Here is a 22,981-nt window from a genome sequence, read left to right as displayed (position 1 = left end):
CTAAGTGTGTGTCTGAGTAGGAGCGCTGAGACACAGGAAACGTTTTTTTTAAAGAGTGAAAGACATTTGAGTTGTAATGATTGCCTTCGTCATTGCAGATATTTCATGCAAGAGTCACAAGGCTGGTGTAATTGTTCTGAGTTTATTTGTTGGTGGCCATCTCTCTTCGTTTGAAGGCTCGTCGCGTTCTAACAGGAACCATTTCTTCCTCACTCTCTCCAAGAACACTCATTGAGCTAGTATTCAATTCAATGAGGGGTGAAGGAGGTGCTTCATGATGTGGTAATGGTGGTTTGGAAGGTGACAACCTCATGGATTTGATCATGTTCATTTGTTGTTTGCGTTTTGGATGTTTGGCTCCAAAATATTGGTGATAAGATTCATCGATTCCTTCCAACGAACCGTCTTGGCTCACCTCCTTTCGAATGTCATCAAAGAATTCGTGGAGCAAAAGTGATTTGGCAGAAACTCCAACCTTAATGCTTCTCTTGAGATCTGAGAAGAGTTTTGAATCTTTGCTTTTAGTATCAGTATCAAGCTTGATTCTCTTGGAAAGAATTTCCTTTACTCTCTCCAAATCATTATTAAAGGCTTCAGAATGAAAGACATTTCCACTTTCAATCTCCTCTCCGTCATCGCTTCGTATTCTGCTCAATCCATAATCAGCAATTTTCAAAACAAAATCACACTCTACCAACCATACATAATCACAATCATCGATTTGATCATAAAAAGCAATACCTTTCTTTAGAGGAGTTGTGATAGGAAGCTTTTTGTAAAGAACATTTCTTTCATGCATGTCATTGTGCTGAAACCCAATTTCTTCAGCAATCGACAGTGCAAATAATAATTGGAATGAGATGGCCTTCGCTACTGAGAGCGGAATTTTGCAACCAGATGAAGAAGAATAGGACTGATGTACAAGATCTACAAGTCCACCATCACACTTTTCCATCACAATGTTAAAATAGTGATAGAGCGAAGATGATGAATTCTTTCTCTTCTTTTGTTTGGGTTGGCATGATTCTTCGTGAGAAGAGTCAATATCTTCCTCTGGACTTGTTGTACTTGCAAAGGAACTGAACACATTAGGAAATAAATTCAATTTACCAACACGCATCTTGGTGAGTTCTTTTTGAATTTTGAATTCTCGAATGGGAGTGGAATTTTCTGCTTTCCGCACCATTTGTTGACTCTTTACAGCCATATTGGGTGTTTTGAGATAGGGAGAAAAGAAAGGAGGAGCATTTTCACTGTGGTTTGTGTTGTTTTTTGTGTTGGCTGTGTTCAACTGAATGGCAGGAGGAGAGAAGAGAATATTGGGATCAATGTTTTTGAGGGGTGTTCTTGGTGTTGGTGTTCGTTCTCCATCATTTGCTGTTGATTCTTGATCTTTGGATAAGATCACAACACTTCCGAACTTGCCAGACATGATGTTCTTCTCTTTCACGGCCAGTTTCTTTCGTTTGACTTCATCTTTGAAGGTTTTGCTTGGGGTTCGTAGCAAGATGGAATTCTTGTTGGATGGTGCTTTTGGTTTTTTGTGTTGTTGTCGTGTCATTGGATGATCATTGTTAAAAGCCTCCGAATGTTTGCTTTCATCACTTTGAGAGGTTGATGATGAGCGAGTCTGTGCTCTTGTTCGTTTCATTTTCTTTATCGTTTTGAAAATTAACAACGGCTAACTTTGGCGGCTTCTTGAAAAAATTGGAAAGTTACCAAGGTCAAGTGATGACTTTGCGTAAATCAACAAGAAATCAAGAGAGTCAAAAGATAGGCAGGTACAACGATTCTCATTTTCTTTGTATCCACCTTAACACTTTTTATTTTGGAATGGGTCCATCCTTCTTAGAAATATATCAGGCATCATCAACAACTTTTCAAGTTCGCAAAGAACAAAATGCTTCACACAAACCATGAGTCAATTTCAAACAACATTGAAACAAGACACGACCATGAATTGTCATCCTCTCCTCATACTCAACAAGCCAACATTGTGGACATACATCATTCATCACAAACATCGGAGCCATCTTCGGAAGAAGAATTTTCTGATTGTTTGGTTTGCAAAACCTTTCATCCAAAGAAGGATTTTGAAAAGAATTTTTACATTTCATTACCGTATCTCATTGACGAACAACCATCTGTGGTTGTTGATGACAGTGGCAGAAAAGAAGACACACCTGATGAAAATGCTCGACAACAACAACATACAGAGTTGGCAAGTGACAGCACCCGATTACTTTCTTGGGAATCTCTTGAAAAAGCATTCCATCCAAACATCGTGGAAGTAATTTTAAATAACAATATTCAAACACAGTCCACTTTCCGAGTGTGTGATAAGATGGCTGAATTTATGATCGTTTATAGTGATTTATTGAGTGGAGAGGAAAATGATGGAAATGAAATTCAGGATAATGTTCTAGCCATGGAAAATGAAATACATCCTGGTGATAATGTCAATTCGGAGACAGATATTGAACTAACATCAATAACTGAAGATTCAGAAGAAAAATCACTTGTTAAATTATTTAATAATTTTTCGGATAAATTAATGGGTGACATTACGAAGGAATTCATCCAAAAACCAAGTGTTAAGCAAGTAACTATTGACATTTTCAAAATTGTTCTCTCTTTTATGGCAATGATGAGTGTCATTCTCATTGGCTCTATTGGTATAATGTTTATTGAGCAATCCAATGAATTACAAATATACATGGAACAGCATAATATAACCACACCCATCGATCCCTTTAATTCAAATATTACCTTTCGGTGGAATTATGGAAATTCAGTGTATTTCACAATTGTCACTCTTACTACGATTGGATATGGCGATATGACTCCTTCGACTATTGGCGGAAAGCTTTATGTCGTTTTTGTTGGATTTTTAGGAATTGCTCTGATGGGTTTATGGATTTCATTTGTTGGAGGAGCGATTATGAATTCTTTTGGTGCTGGAGGTTTTGTAGTGTTACTTTATGTGAAAAGATCTCTTGCATTATGTTGCGGTTGTTGCAAGAATCGAGATTTAAAGTCCTCTCTGAAAGGTTCTAAGGAAATGATTACCAATCCAGAGCTAACTAGATTTGAGAAGAGATTATACTCGTTTTTTAACAGAGGTGTCACACAAATTATTAATATCATTTTACTGCTGGGTGCTTATGTAGTAGCGGTTGCAGCAATATTTAGCTATTTGGAAGGATGGGAATATTACGATGCCTTTTACTATTCTTTTATTACATTATCAACAGTTGGGTTTGGAGATTTATATCCAAAAACTGTGGGAGGAAAAGTATTATTTGGATGCTTTGCTCTCATAGGATTGGGATTGTTGGGTATTTTGCTAGGTTTAGTTGGTAAATCTATTCAGGAATCAGTCATTTCTCAATTCAAAAAAGCTCAAAAAAAGACATTTTTAGAATTTAAAGATTTACAGGAAAAGGCAGCCATGAAACAACTGGGAAATATCATGAACAAGCAAAAAGAAACAATGTCTCATGGACTACAGTTCCTTAAAAAAGGTGGTAAAGGTGGTCTTAATTTGTTGAAAGAAGGTGGCAAGGGAGGGTTCAACAAACTCAAGCAAGGAGGAACTGGAGGATTGAATTTTCTCAAAGAAGGAGGAAAAGGTGGACTACAAATGATCAAATCTGGTGGTGCAGGAGGTATCAACTTGATAAAAGAGGGAAAAGGCTCCATCAACATGATCAAAGACAAGTTGACAAATAAGTATCTGTAGTGGACTGATTTATTGAGATTGTGAATATTTACATGTAAAAGTGGGAATGAAAATCATCATCGTCTAAATCCCTTGGAGGTCGATGATGGTCTGGATTTGGTTCTCCTCCAACGTTTCCGCTTCCTCTACCTCCACCCCCTACTCCTCCAGTCCCTCTACCTCCACCACCAAGTGGTGCATTTGGATAGATAGGGTCAAATCTCGCACCTGGTGGTACAAACGGATTACCAGCACCAGGCATCAATGGTCTATTACCACCACGTCCTCCAAACATTGGATTATTGGGACCTACCATACTGCCACCTCCTCCAATTCCACCACCGAAAGGAAGGCCACCTCCTCTTGGAAAAGGTTGTGGAAGCCCTCCAAGATCTGGGTACAGATCTTGATCTCCAACACGATAAGGGTGACCAAGAGGCGGTTGGACATATCCAGAACGAACTGGAGGACCAATTCGAAGAGGATCATGTCCAATATCGTCATAATCATCCTCAAGAAGTGATCTTGGATATGTACCTCCTACACTAGGTCTTTCAACAGAAATGGTGGAGGATGGTTGAGAGCTGCTGCTAGTGGCACTGCTACTACTACCACTTTCATATCCTTCCTTTGGAACTAACTTGTTTTGAATGGCTGTCTTGAATCTAAATTCTAAATCTTGCAAATTCTTGTAAATTGATACAAAGTCCAAATCATTGTCAGTACTAGTTGATAACTTCTCTCTATCAATAAAATCAAACAAGTTATTCAATTCCAATTGATAAACTTCTTCCTGTTCTTGTTGTTTTGCATATTGACTCATATTAATATTGCTGTTATCAGTAATGTCTAAATTTGGGAACAATAACGTTGTTGCAAAAATCAATAATTTAGATGGCCCCATCATCAATACTTTCAAAGAGAAGGTAAATGTTCTCTGGGCATGTTTATATTTGAGAGAGAACATTTCAGGATTGTGATCAAAACCTTCAGGAGGTAAAATATGTCCTTCTGGCAATTCAGTGTTCGGATCAGTTTCCAGCAAGCCCACACATCGAAAACCATGCTTCAACATGAGGAAATGAAGCAACAAGACAAGAAGAGCTTGAGGCTTACCCTGTCGCAATCTGGTTTTCAATTCTGAATTCTGTGATAATTGCGGATCAGTGAGATATTCTAGTAGGGTTGATCGGATCAGCGAGGATGATGAAGAGGACTGTGATGACGATGCTTGAGAAGATGTTTGATCAAGGTTCATTTCACTGTTGTTATGGTTATTTGAAGAAGACATTTTTTTCTTTCAGTTCTTCCCGATTTGATTCAGTGTTTCTTTAAAAATTTTTTTCTTTCTCTTCACGTTATTTTTAGTGTTAAAAAAGGAAGTCATGCTAATGTGAAGGACCAAATCAGAATTGGGATGTTATTGCAAGTGTGCATGCAACAAAAGATTAGCTATTCCATAAGTGCATGCACATATGCATGAAGCCTCACTGAACAAAGGAAATGCCTCTTGATTTGTAGTCTCTTGGTCTCCTTTTCAAAATGTTAAGAAAAGCAATTCACTAGATTGCCTTTAGTTGTTTTTGCAAACTCAAAACCCCAGAATTTTGTGAAAGAGACCATTCAAATCATGTTGATTTATCACTTAAATTGAAATTTTACGAGCAGCATCTGTTAGAAAAAGACTTTGATCACATTCTCCAGTCTCTGTATTCCAAACTCTGATTGAGTAATCATCACTGGCGCTGATTGCTTGAAAACCATTTGAAACCACTGAATAAACAAAGTTTCTATGACCTCTAAAGGAGGTGGTTGCTCCTGATCCAATATCAATAACATTCACTATAAAGTCTGTTGCTCCGGTTACTATCTCATTTCTTGAAAAGTCATCCTTTGATTTTAGTAAAAAATCAAGTGCATAAATATAACCAGTTGACACGTCCAATGTTCGAATGCGTGATAGACCTCTGTTTTGCCTGTCAAACTTACAAATGGCTACTTTTCTATCACAACCTCCACTTATTAAATAATCAGTGTTTTTAAAAGTAATAAATTTCATGCACATTACTTGTTTGGTGTGAATCTTATGTTTTGAGGAATCCACTGAATTTCCAATATTCCATACATGAATATAGCCCTCTGTGTCCCCAACGAATATGTGAGAATCTGATACTGTTGCACATCTCGAATGGCTATCGTGTTCAAGCAAGGACGATATCGACATTACAGGAGTCACGTCAGAGCCATTGGTGGATAGGTTGACACAATACACTTGTCCTAATCCTGTGACTGCTGTCAATATCTTATCATTGGCAGAAATGGATAATACTGGTGTTGAAGGAGAAAATTGAACTGCATTGATGAAAGTGAGGGGTCCATGTTTCTCTGACTTGCTGAGACATACTCTACCATCTTCACCACATGTGAAAATAAAGCTATAATTTCCCATATCTTTGCATATAAGGTCATGAATGTAGCCATTATGAACTTTCAATGAACAGTCACATGTATCTTTTTGAATGTTCCACCTCTCTATTTGACCACCAGTGGTCGCAATTGTAATAATGGTATTGATGTAATCTCTTGGAGTTTCATTACCGTCAACTCTCTTTTTCTTTATGAGATCTTTGATTGCATAGCCAATTCTATCATGGCGCATCAGTTTGAGAAAAGTTTGATCGCTCACGTGTTTCGCTTTCACCTGCATCCAAATCTTGTTAAGAAGTTCTTCAGGAATATGTGGGTGCATTCCGAAATATAATTCAATACCTTCCACTAATTGATCTTCTTCAGAAATTCCCAAGGAGTCTTGTGAAATCATGTGTAAGAAGTTTTCTGGACTCATGCTTTTGAAAAGCTTTTCACACCTATTCTTATTCTTTGGTTGCAAAAACTTGCTAAATCCCTTAATGCAGCGTTCAAAATGATAATTCAAGTAAAATGGGTCTACAACAAAAGTAGGATGAGTGTCAAAATATACTCTTAAATAATATTCACTATGTTCATCTAGATATTCTGTCTTGTTTCTAGTTGGCTTCGCTGTATAGAGCTCAGAAAAAGAGTTTTGAAGCAAGGATTTAAAACTTTCCATTTGTAAATAATCAAAAAAGTTCAAGGCAATGATCAACTGTGCTCCAAGTGTCATTTCAATGAATCGTGAGCCGTACAAACACGGAACAATTATTTGTTCGAATACAACCCTTTCTTCATCCGAAACGATTTGAATGCATGTGTTGTGTTGCTTCAAATCTTCAAAATCATACATCGTTCCAATGATATCATGAAATAATGCCGAGTTATCGGCAATGACCCCCTTGTGAAACACATATTCACACTTTCTCTCGGGGCCAATTTCCAAAACAACTTTCCAATAGTCTTCATCTAGATCAAGGGTTGGATTCTCCCTGTGGCGTGTGGTCAACTCCCAAGATTGTGCAAGGAGATCTGTTTTGAAGTGATCTTCCGGAACAGCTGTGTTCAGGAACGGGATGGTTGGCAGCTGCTGGCTCATGAGGTATTTTTTAATTTGGTTGAAACCAATTTAATTACACTTAAATCATTATCATCATGCGAGTTTCCGAATGAATCCGGTTTTAAATTCCTTCGGAAACTGATCTCCACATTTACGTATCAGCAAGATTGCATCCACACAACCGATAGCTTCCGAGGAACTTCGACTCGCCTGTATGTACTCTAGTTCTTCAACTCATTTAAATCGCTCAGCCAATTTTTCTGTGTACGCAAAAAAATTAAAGACACAGTACACTAGAGATGGAATATTATTTCTCTTCGAACACATAACTACTTTCTTTCTTTCTCTTTTTCTTCTCTTTCTTTTCTGTTTTGTGTTTTTTCCTCTTTTTCTTATCGTCATCTGACGAAGATGAATCCAACATTCGTTTAATGTCTGATATTCGAGATTCTAATTGAGAAATGTATGAACTGGTGCTATCTTTCTTAATAGGATACACATTAAAATCTAAGGATCTTTTTCCTTCTTTTCCTGTTGGTTGTATTTCAGACTTGATCACTTCTTCTTTCGATTTGCTCTTCTTATGTGTTTTCTCAAACTTGGGTTTTTGTGATGTCTTTTCATCCCTTTTTTCTTTCAGCTCTTGCACCACTTGTCCAACAGATTTAAAAGAGGACGGTAAAACTTCGAGCGTTACTGGCTCGAATCTGGATGTGCTTTCATGCTTGCTTTCTAGATCCACCTTGTTAGACGGAGCTGTGTCATCTTCGATCTCAACGAATTGGTTAGGTCGATCATCAAAAATATACTTAAACAATTCTAATGAGGGTCTTTCAGAGTCTTCCATTCTCTCAATGGATCTAATTGTAGGCACCACTGAGGGAGAGTTTCCTGTATGAGGCGTGGACGACTCTTCTGAAGTGAACAAATTTGAGTCGAGAATGGAGGACTTGGACACGGATTGCATGGTTTGGGAGGTTGAGCTAGAAATGGGTGGTAGCCCAAATCTTTTTGAGAGCAAGTGATCTGGAATCCAGTCAGTAATCACTCGGGTACCTTTTGGAACAACAGTTTGTTGCGTGGTATTCTTGCTGGGTGTATGAAGATTTTCAGAGCTTGAGACAAATCTTTGAGACATGACTTTTGACAACTTCTCCTTAATTTCTTTTGATTTTTCCGTTTCGAAAAGCACAGGTTTGTTATGAATCATGGAATAATCTTCTGAATATTCAATTTCTGGTTTTGTGACGATATCAATAATTACAGGTGTATCTCCTAGCTTTTTTCTTCTCTCTTCTGAAGCTTGTAAATGTAGTTGCAATCGGTAATCGAGCTTTTTGTAATGTGTCTTAATCTGGGATTGATCAAAAATATGTATTGTGGTGAAGTTATCAGGAATTTTTGGTGGCATATATTTGCGCTTCACTGCACAAGGGTTACTGGATTTGATGAATATTAACTTTTCGTTCCAGATATCGTGCTGATCAGAAAGGTCATGGTCCTTTTGAGGCCTAAGTTCAATGTCATAATTGCTCAAGTCATCTGTTGTGTAAATATCGTCATCAATATCTTTTTTTCTTGTTAACGAAAAAGGATTGTTGGATGTATTATCGTTTTGTAAAATGTCTCCAAGTGTATTTGCCTTGTATCCTAAACCATGTTGGTTCTCTTTCAGTGTTACGTCATAGGATGTCGCATCTTGATGAAGTTCTATGGAGGGTTTTTCTTGAATTGTTTTGTAATTTTTAATTCCAATTCCTCGGCCTGGGATCCAACCCATTTTTCTTAACAATGAGTGACCAATGTGGCCTGTAGCTTCGCTTGAAGAGCATATTTGGTTGCTTAATGAAGCTTCCATTGGAGTTGATCCGCCAAAAATCAAATCTGCATGTTTTCTATCCTTAGAATCCATTCCTCCAAATAATCCAGAGAGAGGATCGTAATTGTTATTAGACTCTGCGCTTGAGGATATTGTACGAAATTTATCAGTAACTTGAACATGGTTAGATCCACTCAAACCAAATAGTTCTTTCATATCCTCTTCATCCATAAAGTCCGTTATTTTTTGTTTTGCATTTGACTTAAAGTCGTTTTTAGGAACCCAACCCTCTTTCGAACCAACTGTATTAAAATATCCGGCTGAAAACCCACCAGTGAAAGCTCCGTGAAATCTTCTTCTTCCTTTTTCATCTTTTGCATATTGTTGATGCTCGGAAATATAACGTTCTTGTCCGTGAGCTTTTAATTCTTTTTGGTTTTCTTCTTCTCCATCAAAAATCGGTGTTCCGAAAATTGTAAATTTACTCAAAGTGTTTTTTTTATATCTTGATCGATTAACATTCTTATTGTCATCATCTCCACCACTCTGTTTGAAAATTTTCTGGCGATCGAAATTCTCTCGTTCATTGCGCCATACCATTTTTTTTTTAAAAAAAATTGCAAGCTGTTGTTGGCCATTGTCTTTTGAATCAGCAACAAACATCATCAAATCGTCAAATATTGTTAAATTATTGTTGATATTTCATCAACTCCCTATTATTTATTTGAAAGCCATAACAACACCGTTCTAACATGTCCGACGGTTCTACATCTTTTTTTCAGAAAGAAGCGGTGCAAGTGATAGCACAAAGCCTCGGTATCAACAAACTAAAAGATGATATTGCCCAAACATTAGCACTTGATGTGGAATATAGAATACGGGAAATCATTCAGGATGCTTCTAAATTCATGAGACATTCAAAACGCAAGGTTCTTACAACGGATGATGTGAATCACGCGTTATCTATGAAGAACATAGAGGTAAGTGTTTAAAAGTAATTTGCAACCACATTTGTATGAATAACAACTTATCAACAATTATAGCCTCTCTATGGGTTTAGAGGCCAATCATCACAAACAAGTAGATTCAGAAGAGTAAAACAAACAAAAGACTTATACTTTTTGGAGGACGTGGAGCTTGACTTGAAGGATTGTCTTGAAAAACCTTTACCAAAAGTACCAATAGGACCATCCATTTTCACACACTGGTTGGCAATTCAAGGCATTCAACCAAAGATTCCACAAAATCCATCGATCGAAGATACAGAATCGGATCGGAAGAAACCAAAAGAAAAAGACCAATCCAAGAAAGTTTCAACATCACAAGATCCAAACGTGGAATTTAAGCCACTTGTCAAACATGTTTTATCAGAGGAATTACAAATGTACTATGAAAAAGTTACTGACGCTATCAAAGATTTAAGCAATCAAAAAAGAGAGTTAAGAAAAGCTGCTATAGAAAGCTTAGCAAATGATCCTGGAATCAATCAACTCATTCCTTACTTTACTCAATTTATTGCTAGTGAGGTGACAAATAATTTAAAAAATTTAACATTACTCTATCGATTAATGGAAATGACAAAGGCATTGCTTGTAAATCCAAACATACATATTGAGCTCTATGTAAGTTCCAATATTCAAAAAGTTTTTGATTATTAATACATGACAAAAGCTCCATCAATTAATGCCATCAATCCTAACTTGCATCGTAGGAAAAACTCTTTGCGAAAATCCAAATGACAACCATTGGGGTTTACGAGATTTTTCTGCCAATATCGTCGCTTATATTTGTCGCAAGTAAGTGTTAAATTGTTTAAATGTTCGAGGAATTTTTTAATGATTATTTCCAAAAGATTTGGATCCTCGTACCACACCCTACAGCCCAGAATTACTAAGACACTCCTTCACGCATTTTTAGACCCCACGAGATCTAGAACAACTCATTATGGAGCAATTGTTGGTATTACAGCTCTAGGGTCTCATGTCACTCAGTTACTCTTTTTGGAACCTCCAAAAAATTCAAATTTAAAGATATTTTGCAACTTGCTCCTTCCTGAACTGGTATCTTCAGACATGCACACAAGACACAACGCTTTTATGTGTTTTAAAGCTCTATTAACCGCAGCAGGGACATTTTTCACACAATTATCTAGGTTTTTCAAATTGGAACAACAAGAACGCGCCAGAGAATATGCAAGAAACGTTTCCACTTTTGAAGAAGAAGAGGAGGAATACACCAATGCTGGCAATCAAACTAAGAAAAAGGAGCAAAAACACATGCACAAATCTGAGGAAGCACTTAAAATTGAACAATTGACAAGAGAAATGAGAGAACGAATGAATTCTTCAAGTATTCCAGAAGACGTTGCAGAAAGATATTCAGAACTGTACGACTTGTTTGGAGAATCTGTATTTTCATTCATTGACTATGATATTTACAAGACAAACGAAAATGTTGATGCGTTTTCCATCAGAAATATGATCATGTAATAAACAAGTGTGAAAGCGCCAAATTTTGCTGTTACACAAAAAATATGAAACGAAAGCAACAAGAAAATTATGAAGCTTCCTCTTCTTCGGAAGATGATCGAGTGGTTGTGATCGTGAGCAGTGGGTCATCTGATGAATCATCAGACGACTTGATATTTGGATCTGGAATGTCTCTAGTGAGAGGCAGTGGAGAATATAGAACGCTCTATGATTTTTCAATTGTTTCAAATCCCGATTATTTGGAAAGCAATGGTAAAATTGCTCCGAATTTTTTGTCTATAGAAGACATGACAACGATAGCAAAAGAATTATTTGCATGTGGAATTTGTTTTAACATTGCATCAAGTGTAGATTCAAAAGTCAGCCAGAAAAAATGTTTTGGTCCTATTAAAGAATGGGCCGTAGAATATCGGAAACTTCCTATCATTAGCATTCTCGTTGAGTCATCTCGAGAAAAAAGCGAATGGATTGAATTAATAGGTCCTGCAAAAGAGTATTTTCATATATTTAACAAAACTTACCAGAAGGTTTCCCTGTGTCACTCTTTGATGGAAATTGTGCAACGATATCCATTAGAATCATATGAAGAGATTATTACTCGAGTATGTATTTGTTCTAATTTCATTGAACGTTTTAATCTCTAATGAAATATCGATGAATACCTCCATTTAGCTCAGTAAAACTGAATTGGCATATATTTATAATCAACATGTCAGAGCTGCAAAACCAAAAGTGAACGAAGACTATCTGTTAGAAAATGCTCAATTTATTTCAGACCAATTTAACAAAATGAAAGACACAAGATTGTTAAATTCTTGTTTTTTCTTAAAACTTGTAAGTATTTTGGAATTCATGCATTTTCATTGGAATTTTGAACAAAATTAGGAAGAAATCATGCTACGTGGAGGAGTTCTCTCTGATGTAATGTCTAGCTCAGAGGAAGATGATGAAATGGAGACCTCTGATTCTGGCGATGATGTATATATTCCAGATGAACAGTATGAATCCATTTCTGGTGGATCTGATGAAGTAGTTTCAGAGCCATCCTTTTCTAGCTCATCTGGAGACGAATATTTACCTAAAAAGAACTCAAAACCAGGTAGAAGGAAAAATCTTATCAAAACTAAGAAAAACTCATCGACAGACCCTGTCATTGAAAATGATTATAGTGACGATAGCGAAGACGTTAAAAAACCAAAGAGAAAAGGTACCAAGAAAAAACTGACCAAGAAATCAAGCAAGACTGTTAAAGAAGAAATTTCTGTTGTGAAAGATCCTTCATTGGAAGAGGCTATGAAAATTGAGTGGATTGGTTCTCCTCTTTCTACAATGATTGATGACACTGGGCGCATCTATTACAAGGCATGCAAATTGAATGATATGAATATTGAAATAGGAGATGCTGTTTACCTTCAACCTCCATGGTCCAATCCTGAATATCCATATTATATAGCAATTGTTGAAATGTTTTTTGAAGACTGGAAAGGTGTTAAACGTTTCAGAGGGAGGTGGTTACGAAGGTTTCATGACATCAAAACCATCACAACTGGAGAGCATTATAATGTTCTTTGTAGGGATCATCAAGAACTCTATTTGAGTGATGAATTTAATGATGTAAGTAGTCATGAATGCATGATTTGAAAGAACATGAATCCATGTATCCTTTTTCAGAATCCACTTCTTAGAATTAAGGGTAAATGTGCTGTATTTTTCGTAAGAAATAGACAAGAGTTTGAAAAGATTGAGAATGTGAGAGAGAAACGCGACATCTTTTACTGCAAAAGCAAATTTGTAGAAAAGAATGGACAATATGGTCTGTTTGAATTACACCCCAATGATTTACAATACACTCTTGATCATATGGAAAGGAACGTCTCTTTTTTGCTCAATCAATTCAGAGACAAACCCAAACTAGTGGCCATGGACATATTTTCAGGATGTGGTGGACTTTCTCTAGGATTAACTAGGGCAGGTATTGAAGTGAGATATAGCATTGAATTTTGGAACGTTGCAGCAGACAGTCATCACGCAAACTTTCCTAACGCCCATACCTTCTGTAAAGATGCCGAGGAGTTTTTAAAAAATATTAAGGTAGTGAATGAATTGAAGAAACGCTTTGGACTTTTAGATTCTTCATCTCAGCACAAACCATCGAATGTGAAAAAAAGAAAAACCATACATATCAAAACACTTAAAAAGAACAAAGATGGATCCTTATCACTTTTAATTGACAATGGTAACTCTTCGAAGTGGAAGGATGTGGAAGAGTTACAAGAGTACAGAGATGAAATTATTGAATTTCTAGAAGCTAAATATTATAACATTCCCAAGCCAAATGAGATTGATCTGATTGCTGGAGGACCTCCATGTCAAGGATTCAGTGGATTGAATCGTTTTAAGGAGAAGGATGCTTCTAAATTCTTAAGCCATGATAAGAATCGTCTTGTTTTAACGTTTCTGGAGTATGTCAAGTATTTTAAACCCAAATATGTTCTCATTGAAAATGTGACAGGATTATTGAACACCACAGTTTTAGACGTTCCTCAAGCAATAATTTCTAAACTGGACAGTAGAGGTTATGATACACAATTTTCATGCTTAAATGCACGACATTTTGGAGTAAGTTGGCATGACTAGAACTTTTGCTCAAATTTGACCAACATTTGTGCATAACCCTAACATTTAATTAATGAATAATAACCATTGGAACAGCTTCCACAATCAAGAACAAGAGTCATCTTTCTTGCTGCCAAAAGAGATGGTAACTATTCGATTCCCTCCTTTCCAGAAAATACGCATGCAGCATCACAAACATTTATAGTGGATAAGAAGTCTGCAAAAAAGGTTCATTCCAAAATCAATAAGGTTATATATCATGGAGGTCTTCCTCCTGTGAATTTTAGAGATTTTGCAAGTGATCTTCCACCATTCGACTCGCATTCAAGGCAACACGAAGAAACAACAAAAAGGGATTGTGAATATTTACCTCCTCGTACTATTTATCAAGAATTATTACGTAAAAATTGTTCCAACATTTGTACCAATCATACATCTCAAACCTACAGTGATGTCCTTAATGCATTAATAAGAAGTATGCCTCGCTGCCCTGGAGCGTTCTATCGAGACATTCATCCCAATGCGAAGCCATTGCTAAAAGAAGGGTATTTGAAATTTAGAAATTATTCCAAAATTATTCTAGCTCGATTGCAATGGTCTAAATCATGTAATACGTTGGTGACTAGTCTAAATCCATTATGTATGAGACTCATTCATCCCAATCAACATCGAGTACTTTCTGTAAGAGAATATGCTCGAGCTCAAGGATTTCCTGATGATTTTATATTTTGTGGAAGTGATAAGGACAAATACAAACAAATTGGAAATGCTGTACCTGTGATGCTCGCAAAGAATTTGGGAGAAGAAATTATCAAGACTCAACGAAACTATGAACATTCCAATAAGAGAAATGAAATTGACCAACTCGAGTTCAATAAGGTATTGAAACAATTTACATGTTGGTTCTCAGATCTTAAAGAATGGTTACAACAGAATCAACTGAGAGATTCATTCAAGCCAAAACCATTACTGAAACCATTCATTAGTGAATTTCTAAAACCACTCGAAGATCATTTATGTGATGGATTCACAATGCCATCCACTCGGGAAGATATTCACTTTTTGGAACATGTTCTTCCAGACCTTGTGCAAGAACATGCGACAGATACTGATGAGACGTTCTTAACTCAAGAACTGACCAATAGTAGAGGTGAGGATGACGAAGAAGAGGAGGCTTTAGAATTGTCATCTGATGATGATAATCAGGATAATCATGATGATGAGTCTGGAGAATTGAGTGAGGTAGAAGAGAGTATCATTCAAAAACCCTCAACTACTACTGTAAAGAACAATGCCAAGAGAACGACTGGCTCAAAATATTCTGGATCAGATAAGAGTGATGATGATGACGAGGAAGAAGCTGTTGTGGTTGTCATTAGTGACTCTGAATAAAGAATTTTACTGTTGGTACACAATAATTGAGGGTGATTCACAAGACAAGGCCTTCTGTTGCAAAAAAGTACACAAAAAATGGCCGAAGATCCTCTTCTTCATATCAAACATTTCATGATGAACATGGTGGAAGATTGTTTCAATGTGTGTCAACATCAATTTCAGCATTTCAAGTCGGAGCATTCTTCATCATTAGAATCTGTTTCTGACAAGGAATATTTTTCAAAATGTGCTGCAAATTGTCATGAAGCATATCAGGAAGCACTCGTAAAAATCCAACAATTTGAGAATATGGATAAACGACATCGCGATGAATAATCTCAAATATTCTGCTACATGGTGTAATATTTCTTCTTCGGAATGATTTTAAATATAATATAATTTTAAAAAAATATTTGTTGTAAGAATAATCAAATCTAGGAAATTTAATTGAAGTGATCTTCAGGAGGGCTTTCAAACTTTTTACAGATGCGGCGTCTTGCATTAATGAAAAAATTGTTGACTTGTGAAACTGAAATATCGGCCATTTTGGCTAACTCTCTTTTTTGATTAGAATCTGGATATGGATTGTCCCAATTCAAGAATAACCATTCTTTCAATAACTTCACTGCTCGATCTGATAAGTACCTCTTATTCTTCTTGAGCATGGTGGTGGTATTATTGGATTTTGAAATTTTGGAGTTTTTGTAAAGAGTTGAATCACTAGAATTCGAACAATTCTTGGAACGATTACTCATTTGAGAAGAGGATGTGTTAGCACTTTGAACAGAAGAGGAGATGGCAGAGGACGACACACTATTCGATCTGTTTCTATGGTTCAGCACTAATGATGAGTGAGGTGAGAATTGATCAATTCTTGTTGGTTGTGAGTTCATGGTGGTTGGCTTCATATGGTTGTTATTCATCTCCAAACTTTGATTTCTCATTGAAAGTGCTTGTAACTGAGATCCTTCATCATTTTGGTTCACCAAGTAAACATGGTTAGGTTCATTCATAGTGTTGGTCCATTCTCTTGTGGAGTGTTGCTCCTTGTTGTTGATCAAAGTCATGGGAATGGTATCTTCGATGTTCCTTAATATCTCAGCAATGGATGGTAGACAATTCTTGTTGGTTGGACTCTGTGTTGTGTTATTATTGGTTGTCATAGGAGCAGTTGTAGCGGAGAGACTTGATCTTCTCATCCTAGAACTACTCCCTCTCATGTTATTCATCATCATGTTATGTGGATGAGATAGGTGTGAGGGTACTTGATGGTTTGAGTTCACTCCATTTGTATGTTGAACGGTGTTCGTCTTTACCAATGAGTGTGGTTGATTAAAGCGAATGTTGTATGTTGTCAATTGGTTAGAGATATTCTCCCGGGTTGGTAAGGATGAGATTGGAATTTTCGAGACCGAATGGGATGATTTGTAATGAGATGTCGGTGCATGCTTGTACCACGATTCATCATTCGCCTCATGAAGAGGAGTAGAATTTAGAGAGTGTCCTAGAGATTCCTTGATGGGATGGGTGGAATTGTTTACCGAACTGTATTGAAAAGAAGAATGGAGTGTTGTGGAGTGGATATTTGAAGGAATATTCTTGTTTGAAAGGTTAGAATGTAAATGATTACCTTGATGGTAAGGTTGTCCATTGGATTTATATGTATGGTTGTAATGATGAGGTGGAACACACAGTGAGGATGGTCTCAACATGTTTTGGTGACTCTTGTCCAACACTTCATGAATGGAGTGGAGAGTACAACTTTCCATGGAAGCACTTCTTGCACAATTATTACCCTCGTCTCTCATTCTGAATATCAAGTTGTAAGTTGGTTTGATAAAGGCCGATTGCATGGACTTTCAATCGATGGTCTTGTTGTATTTTGTTTTTTGATTTTTCTTGAAAACCATTGTCTAGAACTCAAATACTTGACCGGACGAGGAGAAAAAACTCTTTTTAGTTTTTAAAATTATCAAAGAAAGTACATACAAATGCTTTTATGGAAATGACAAGGAAAGAGAGCTGGCATGAAGAAATTACATATTTCAACTGTTTGCATAACTTGCACAGATACTGCATAAATGCCAATTTGGGAGAATTCTAATAATGTCACTAACACACAAACAAGAAGCGAACAATTAAATGCCCTTTGAATTTTGTAGCCTAGGTGTTGAGTGACAATGTTTTCTCGAGAGGGTACACGAGAGTAAAAAGATCGAGCGCCACGGTCTTTCGTGGAATCGCCTGACAGATCAGGGTTTAAAAATGTTTATAACAATTGTCACACCAAGACGAGAATTAAGTTGTCAACATGTTGAACATCTCTAACCATTAGGATATGAAGACCAAAAATAGTGGAGAATTTGTATGGCGCTCAAAAGAGAGAATCAATTACTGTTCTGTCTTTAAACATTGATCATGTAATTATTACATTTATTTAAATTTGAAATTTAAATTCACTCAATACAGGATGCATGAAAATCATCATCTCTCCTCAACTTGGGTCAATGCACATTCTCCATTTATTGCAGGCAACATAAAACCAAGGATGAGTCCTTTCATCTCCCTCAGCTTGAGTCAAAGTTTTAGCATTTTGCCGGCATTACAACACCAAGACTTGTTTTCCTTAATTTGGAAAAAAAAAATCATTTACGACAACGTCTTTACAAAATTAAAATGGCACATGGCGTGCAAATTTTGGCTAGACTTAAACGCGTTGTGTGTCACTCTTAATTTCGCAAAGATGTTCATGGTTTATTACAAAACTACAAGGCTGTTACTGCATTTTAGAAGAAGAATACAGATGCAATCAAAGCAATCATCAAAACCACCATTGAAACACTCATTCTCACAGCACTAGACACCTTCACATAGATGGAATTAATTTGCACAGTATAATTGCTTGAAGTGTAAGCACTCAACAAATTGGTCCAAGCATTGGTCTTGGCATTGTAAAAGTATAAAAAGTCTTGACCACCTGCAGCCACTGATCCTTGACTACAATAAGTAAGAGCTTCATTGCTGGCAGTACCACAAATATCCATTCCATAGACATTCACATTGGGAGAACCAAATGATGAGAAAGTTCCTCCTGCAGTTGCCTTCTTGACACCACTGCTACCAGCAATAAAGACTGTTCCAACACTGGATACTGAAGTACCCTTCATGTAAGCAAGTTTTCGGATGGTAGTCATGGGATCGGAACCAGCCTTGGTGCTCCAAGATCCATCCGTATGTTTGTAGGTACACAATCCCACACATTGAGTGGTGGATGGGAATGTGGTGGCAACAACGAAAATATCATCCGATGAGAACAAGTTTGGATTAAAGTAAATATCAGTCACACCAGATACACCATCGACTCCAGTAAAAGTACTCTTGGAAGTATCATAAATACCAAATCCATAGGTTTTTGAGGAAGAGGTAAAGTTACCTCCCAAGAAGACCTTATTCAGAGTGGTGGTTTGGAATTCGTTCTTTGCAATGGCACTCACAGAGTTAGCAGTGAAACCAGAGAATGCCTTCCACTCTTTATCACTATACTTGTAGTAAGCAATGTTCGTTGCAGCTGGACTAGTAATAGTGAATTGACCTCCAATGAAAATATCACAAGGGAATGCACTAGTGCTCGTGGCAATGTTGGCACAGTTGGTATCAATGACACTCACAGAAGCACCAGAATTGAATGAAATGGTAGAAGTTACAGAAGTCCATTGTGCTGTATCGATTCTCCACATGGCAATAGGTCCAGTCTTGAGAGAACCGACTTGAGTGAAAGCACCACCAATGAGAACGTTACCAAAGAAATCAACGTGAACAACATGAACAGGACCATCAGTACCATTGGACATGGCCTTGAATGCTTGTTCCTTCAAATCATAGTAGCCAATGTTGTTGAATGTGGTTCCGTTAAAGGAAGCAAAAGAACCACCTATTTGTCAAGTGTCAAAATTCATGGGTGTTCGTGGATACAACACCAAGTGTAAATATGTATGGGTGATGATTACCATCGTGGAATGTATGCCATTTGTCAAGGAGTCGTGGGAAGAGTCGAGCCGATCATCAATATGATCATCATTTATGATTTCCATTCATGATCATCATCATTGGAGTCGTGCACAACGAATAATGATACAATAGGATCATATTTAGAATATTTCTCTCAACTACACTCTCTCAATACAACACACAAGATACATACCAAAATAAACTCTAGTGGTCAATGGAGATGTCACAGCAGCACTCACACAAGCGCAAACTGCCAAAATAGCAGACAAAATGAGAAGGGAATATTTCAACATTTTTTTTTGTTGTATTTAACACAGTTGACCAGGAACCACAACGGTTTTAAATGTCATCCACAATATCAGATTGGGTCTACAACAAGCGATTCCAGATCTTTTGGCGCGAGATGAACCAAATATTCGTTGTATGCTGGGATCAACGAAAATGTACAATTTGAATTGCTCTTTCACATTGAAATTTCAGTGACCGTTTTGCTGAGCGATAAAAAGTGACATGTGTGAAAGGTTATTGAATTAGAAACTTCCTTTTCGAAAAGGAATATGGATAGCTGTGGAAAGATTACAATTGGATGACAGTTGTATTTCGATTTAAAAAATAGAGATAAATATTAACTAGTGTTTGGATAACACTAGCGAGAGTGTAGTTGTTAAATACAAAACATTACTTGTGCAAGAATGTGAAATATTTATTCACATCGAACGATGATTAAGGATTAAGGATGGCCATGACACTCGAATAAGTGTTCCAAGCCATTGTTAAAATTCCAAATACCATAATGAAAACATTCAAAATAAATGTGAAAAGTGAAATAGTTTTTCTCATAATAATGAGATAAAAAAGAGGAGGCAAGACAAATGCAAGAGGATTAGGAGAAAGAGCCTATTGTACAGTCATTATGATTATTGTAAAGATGAAATTATAGTAGTAATGATGGTGGTTCAATGAGCTCACCAAACATTGAATCCATGCTACTTACGCCAATGAAAGACATGACAATTCCAAACTTGTCTCCAAATATTTCAGCTAAACCAACAGTTAATAACACAATGATGGATCGGAATATTCCACTTGTTAAATAATAGAGAACAGAAGATAGTCGTGTGGATGTGACAAATCTTTTGATTTTGTCTAACAATTTTTGTAGAACTTTTTCGTCAAAGATTTCTCCAACAGGCATGAGAACAACTGTAATAATAATATTTTCATTGTGTGAACACCGCATGATTGACTTACCAGTATAAGTTAAAATTAATTCCAAACAAAGGCATGATTGAATGATATAAACAAAAATGGAATCTTGTGGTAAATTTGCAGTAGCACTTTGTTGGATATTATAAGGGAAGAATTCAAAGACCAACTATTAAAAAGCATGAGGTTCGTATGAGTCTGTACACTCAAAATGTACTTACCAATCCAAAAGCCAAGTTAATAATGACAATAAATATAAATGATAAATTAAGAGTCCAGTAATAGGCCTTTCTCTTTTTCATGGATTGTTCAACAGACAACATCATGGTATGAGTACAAAATAAGAACATGGCGCTTCCAATAAATAATGGCTATGTTCAATCATGCAATGAATCCAAAGATAAGTGTTTGATACAATCAAATTAAACTTACAATGGTTGCAGGTTCAATAAAAGCCACATGAGCATATTCCCATGGCCACTTCATATTGTGTCTTTGATAAATGAAACCATAAACAATGACTGATCCAAGTGCGAATAATAGAGCAAGAGTTCCTATAAGGGTCAATGGAGCTAAATATTTGTACGATCGGATCCATGACAATATTACAAATAATGGTATGAAAAACAACATCCAAATTCTGAGAGAAATTTGAGGTACCATTCCGTTTAAACATGAGGCCTTTTTGATTATTTGTTTTGCCTATTTTAAATAATTCTTCATTTGTGTGAAACCTACCATCAATACCAAATAAATAGTAGCAACACCAATATTACACGACATCATTAAGAAGTGTACGACTATACTTCCAACATTTCCCTATTTTAAATATTCGCAAATTATTGTTAATATTAATTATTATGCACATGGATTCATTAGTTATGATATAATACTCCAATTTTAAACCTACCATTGCTTCATATCCAATGTCAGCATAGGTAATAATCCGATCCTCTTCATAAATGTAATCATTAGGATCCATGGCCTTTGATATTGTTGTCACAATTTCTCCAGTTTCAGGATTTTCAATTCGTGGAGGCGGATGTCGTTTGGGATAAACAGGTTCAATGACTGTTTCACCTGTTTCTTCATTTACATTTTTTTTCTTTGAAATTGGAATTCGAATCGGTCTAATTTTCCAATACTCTGAATTTTCCTTATATTCTTCCTGAGATTGAATATCTTCGACATCTTATTAAAAGCTTCATCGTATAGTTACTCAAAATTGCTAATAAAATTAATGTAATGACTCCTGCTAACAGCCCAGATTGTTTCAGGGCCCACGGTAACGCAAAAGATCCAGCACCTGAAATATTGGAAAATATCAATAAATTAATATTGTCACGAAATCACAATAATGTTTTTGAAAAAAAATGATTCTCTAAAATGACATACCAGCAAATGTTTTTGTAATATTCAAAAAAGCAGATACTGCATTTGTCTTGGAAGGTAATTGCTTTTTAATATGCACTTCATGTTCGTTCACTTTATCTCCTCCGTTGTTTTCATCGTTATGATGATGATTTATTGAACCACTTTCCATCAACAGAGATGCTCCTTCTTCGGTTGCATTATGTCCACTTTCACCATCATAATATTCTCGGTTATTCAATCCGTTTACTAAATAGCCATCTTCAGCAGTTCCTCGGAATGAATTAAATCTCAAATCCATGCCACCATCGTCGTGATAGGATGAAGAGCCATTGAATGTTGAATGAAAAGAGGGATCTAGTGATGACATTTTTTTTGGAGTGGTGTTTCACTACTGGAGGCGAAGGTATGCAGGAGTGCTCAACCGGAGTTTGATGCTCGACTCCGAGAAAAAGTCTGAGAGCAAAAAAGAAATCTTTGAGCAAGAATGGTCCAGTTTTAAGGCTGCTGAAACCAGGATATGTTGGACTAGGTTGTCAACAGAGTCGACTCGGACTCGATTTTTTCCTGAAATAGAAATTTTTTGGCAAATTCAAAAAAAACATCTGCATGATTGCCTGCAATATTGTTCGTTGAATTACTCGGTCTTTCACTTTTTACACACCACCAACAACATCATTTCTTACTGGACCACCTTTGTCCTTGCGTCCCTCATCTAACAAATACCAAAAACTGACATTTGACGCGGCATCACATCTACTTTTTAAAAAAACAATCCACATTCCGCTTTTCAACCTACCATACAACAACAGCTCGTTTAAAAACATCATTCGTCTCGTTTAAAAACATCATCATAACGTCTGATTTTTATTTCAAACTCCCAATAACATACAACCACTACCTAC

The 22,981-nt window shown here is 36.5% G+C and overlaps 10 protein-coding genes across 10 annotated transcripts; 3 read left to right on the top strand and 7 right to left on the bottom strand.

Moving 5' to 3' along the window:
• Positions 1 to 142: 142 nt before the first annotated feature.
• On the bottom strand, positions 143 to 1,651 carry C9374_006998 (uncharacterized protein; the record flags this gene model as incomplete). Its single annotated transcript, XM_044696919.1, has 1 exon — positions 143 to 1,651. One exon carries the CDS (start codon positions 1,649 to 1,651, stop codon positions 143 to 145), a length of 1,509 nt encoding a protein of 502 aa, XP_044555361.1.
• A 249-nt stretch (positions 1,652 to 1,900) lies between these two features.
• C9374_006997 (uncharacterized protein) lies at positions 1,901 to 3,742 on the top strand (the record flags this gene model as incomplete). The annotated part of the gene is made up of 1 exon (XM_044696918.1): positions 1,901 to 3,742. One exon carries the CDS (start codon positions 1,901 to 1,903, stop codon positions 3,740 to 3,742), a length of 1,842 nt encoding a protein of 613 aa, XP_044555360.1.
• Positions 3,743 to 3,770: 28 nt separating this feature from the next.
• C9374_006996 (uncharacterized protein) lies at positions 3,771 to 5,012 on the bottom strand (the record flags this gene model as incomplete). The annotated part of the gene is made up of 1 exon (XM_044696917.1): positions 3,771 to 5,012. The coding sequence occupies one exon, from the start codon at positions 5,010 to 5,012 to the stop codon at positions 3,771 to 3,773; it is 1,242 nt and encodes a 413-aa protein (XP_044555359.1).
• A 354-nt stretch (positions 5,013 to 5,366) lies between these two features.
• On the bottom strand, positions 5,367 to 7,232 carry C9374_006995 (uncharacterized protein; the record flags this gene model as incomplete). The annotated part of the gene is made up of 1 exon (XM_044696916.1): positions 5,367 to 7,232. One exon carries the CDS (start codon positions 7,230 to 7,232, stop codon positions 5,367 to 5,369), a length of 1,866 nt encoding a protein of 621 aa, XP_044555358.1.
• A 268-nt stretch (positions 7,233 to 7,500) lies between these two features.
• Positions 7,501 to 9,612, bottom strand: C9374_006994 (uncharacterized protein; the record flags this gene model as incomplete). The annotated part of the gene is made up of 1 exon (XM_044696915.1): positions 7,501 to 9,612. One exon carries the CDS (start codon positions 9,610 to 9,612, stop codon positions 7,501 to 7,503), a length of 2,112 nt encoding a protein of 703 aa, XP_044555357.1.
• A 152-nt stretch (positions 9,613 to 9,764) lies between these two features.
• C9374_006993 (uncharacterized protein) lies at positions 9,765 to 11,501 on the top strand (the record flags this gene model as incomplete). Its single annotated transcript, XM_044696914.1, has 4 exons — positions 9,765 to 9,992; positions 10,056 to 10,634; positions 10,684 to 10,808; positions 10,865 to 11,501. 4 exons carry the CDS (start codon positions 9,765 to 9,767, stop codon positions 11,499 to 11,501), a joined length of 1,569 nt encoding a protein of 522 aa, XP_044555356.1.
• Positions 11,502 to 11,545: 44 nt separating this feature from the next.
• C9374_006992 (uncharacterized protein) lies at positions 11,546 to 15,509 on the top strand (the record flags this gene model as incomplete). Its single annotated transcript, XM_044696913.1, has 5 exons — positions 11,546 to 12,103; positions 12,174 to 12,335; positions 12,387 to 13,115; positions 13,173 to 14,120; positions 14,214 to 15,509. The coding sequence occupies 5 exons, from the start codon at positions 11,546 to 11,548 to the stop codon at positions 15,507 to 15,509; spliced, it is 3,693 nt and encodes a 1,230-aa protein (XP_044555355.1).
• Positions 15,510 to 15,934: 425 nt separating this feature from the next.
• C9374_006991 (uncharacterized protein) lies at positions 15,935 to 17,344 on the bottom strand (the record flags this gene model as incomplete). The annotated part of the gene is made up of 1 exon (XM_044696912.1): positions 15,935 to 17,344. The coding sequence occupies one exon, from the start codon at positions 17,342 to 17,344 to the stop codon at positions 15,935 to 15,937; it is 1,410 nt and encodes a 469-aa protein (XP_044555354.1).
• Positions 17,345 to 18,277: 933 nt separating this feature from the next.
• Positions 18,278 to 19,792, bottom strand: C9374_006990 (uncharacterized protein; the record flags this gene model as incomplete). The annotated part of the gene is made up of 2 exons (XM_044696911.1): positions 18,278 to 19,422; positions 19,693 to 19,792. 2 exons carry the CDS (start codon positions 19,790 to 19,792, stop codon positions 18,278 to 18,280), a joined length of 1,245 nt encoding a protein of 414 aa, XP_044555353.1.
• Positions 19,793 to 20,222: 430 nt separating this feature from the next.
• C9374_006989 (uncharacterized protein) lies at positions 20,223 to 22,446 on the bottom strand (the record flags this gene model as incomplete). The annotated part of the gene is made up of 8 exons (XM_044696909.1): positions 20,223 to 20,396; positions 20,494 to 20,702; positions 20,751 to 20,874; positions 20,927 to 21,076; positions 21,138 to 21,386; positions 21,444 to 21,524; positions 21,616 to 21,896; positions 22,101 to 22,446. 8 exons carry the CDS (start codon positions 22,444 to 22,446, stop codon positions 20,223 to 20,225), a joined length of 1,614 nt encoding a protein of 537 aa, XP_044555352.1.
• Between the last annotated feature and the right edge of the window lie 535 nt (positions 22,447 to 22,981).

Source organism: Naegleria lovaniensis, assembly GCF_003324165.1.
Source record: "Naegleria lovaniensis strain ATCC 30569 chromosome Unknown tig002, whole genome shotgun sequence".
In the NCBI taxonomy this organism is placed as follows: Eukaryota; Heterolobosea; class Eutetramitea; order Acrasida; family Naegleriidae; genus Naegleria; species Naegleria lovaniensis.
Note: the sequence above shows the minus strand (reverse complement) of the source record. Positions and strands in the feature narration are given on the sequence as shown.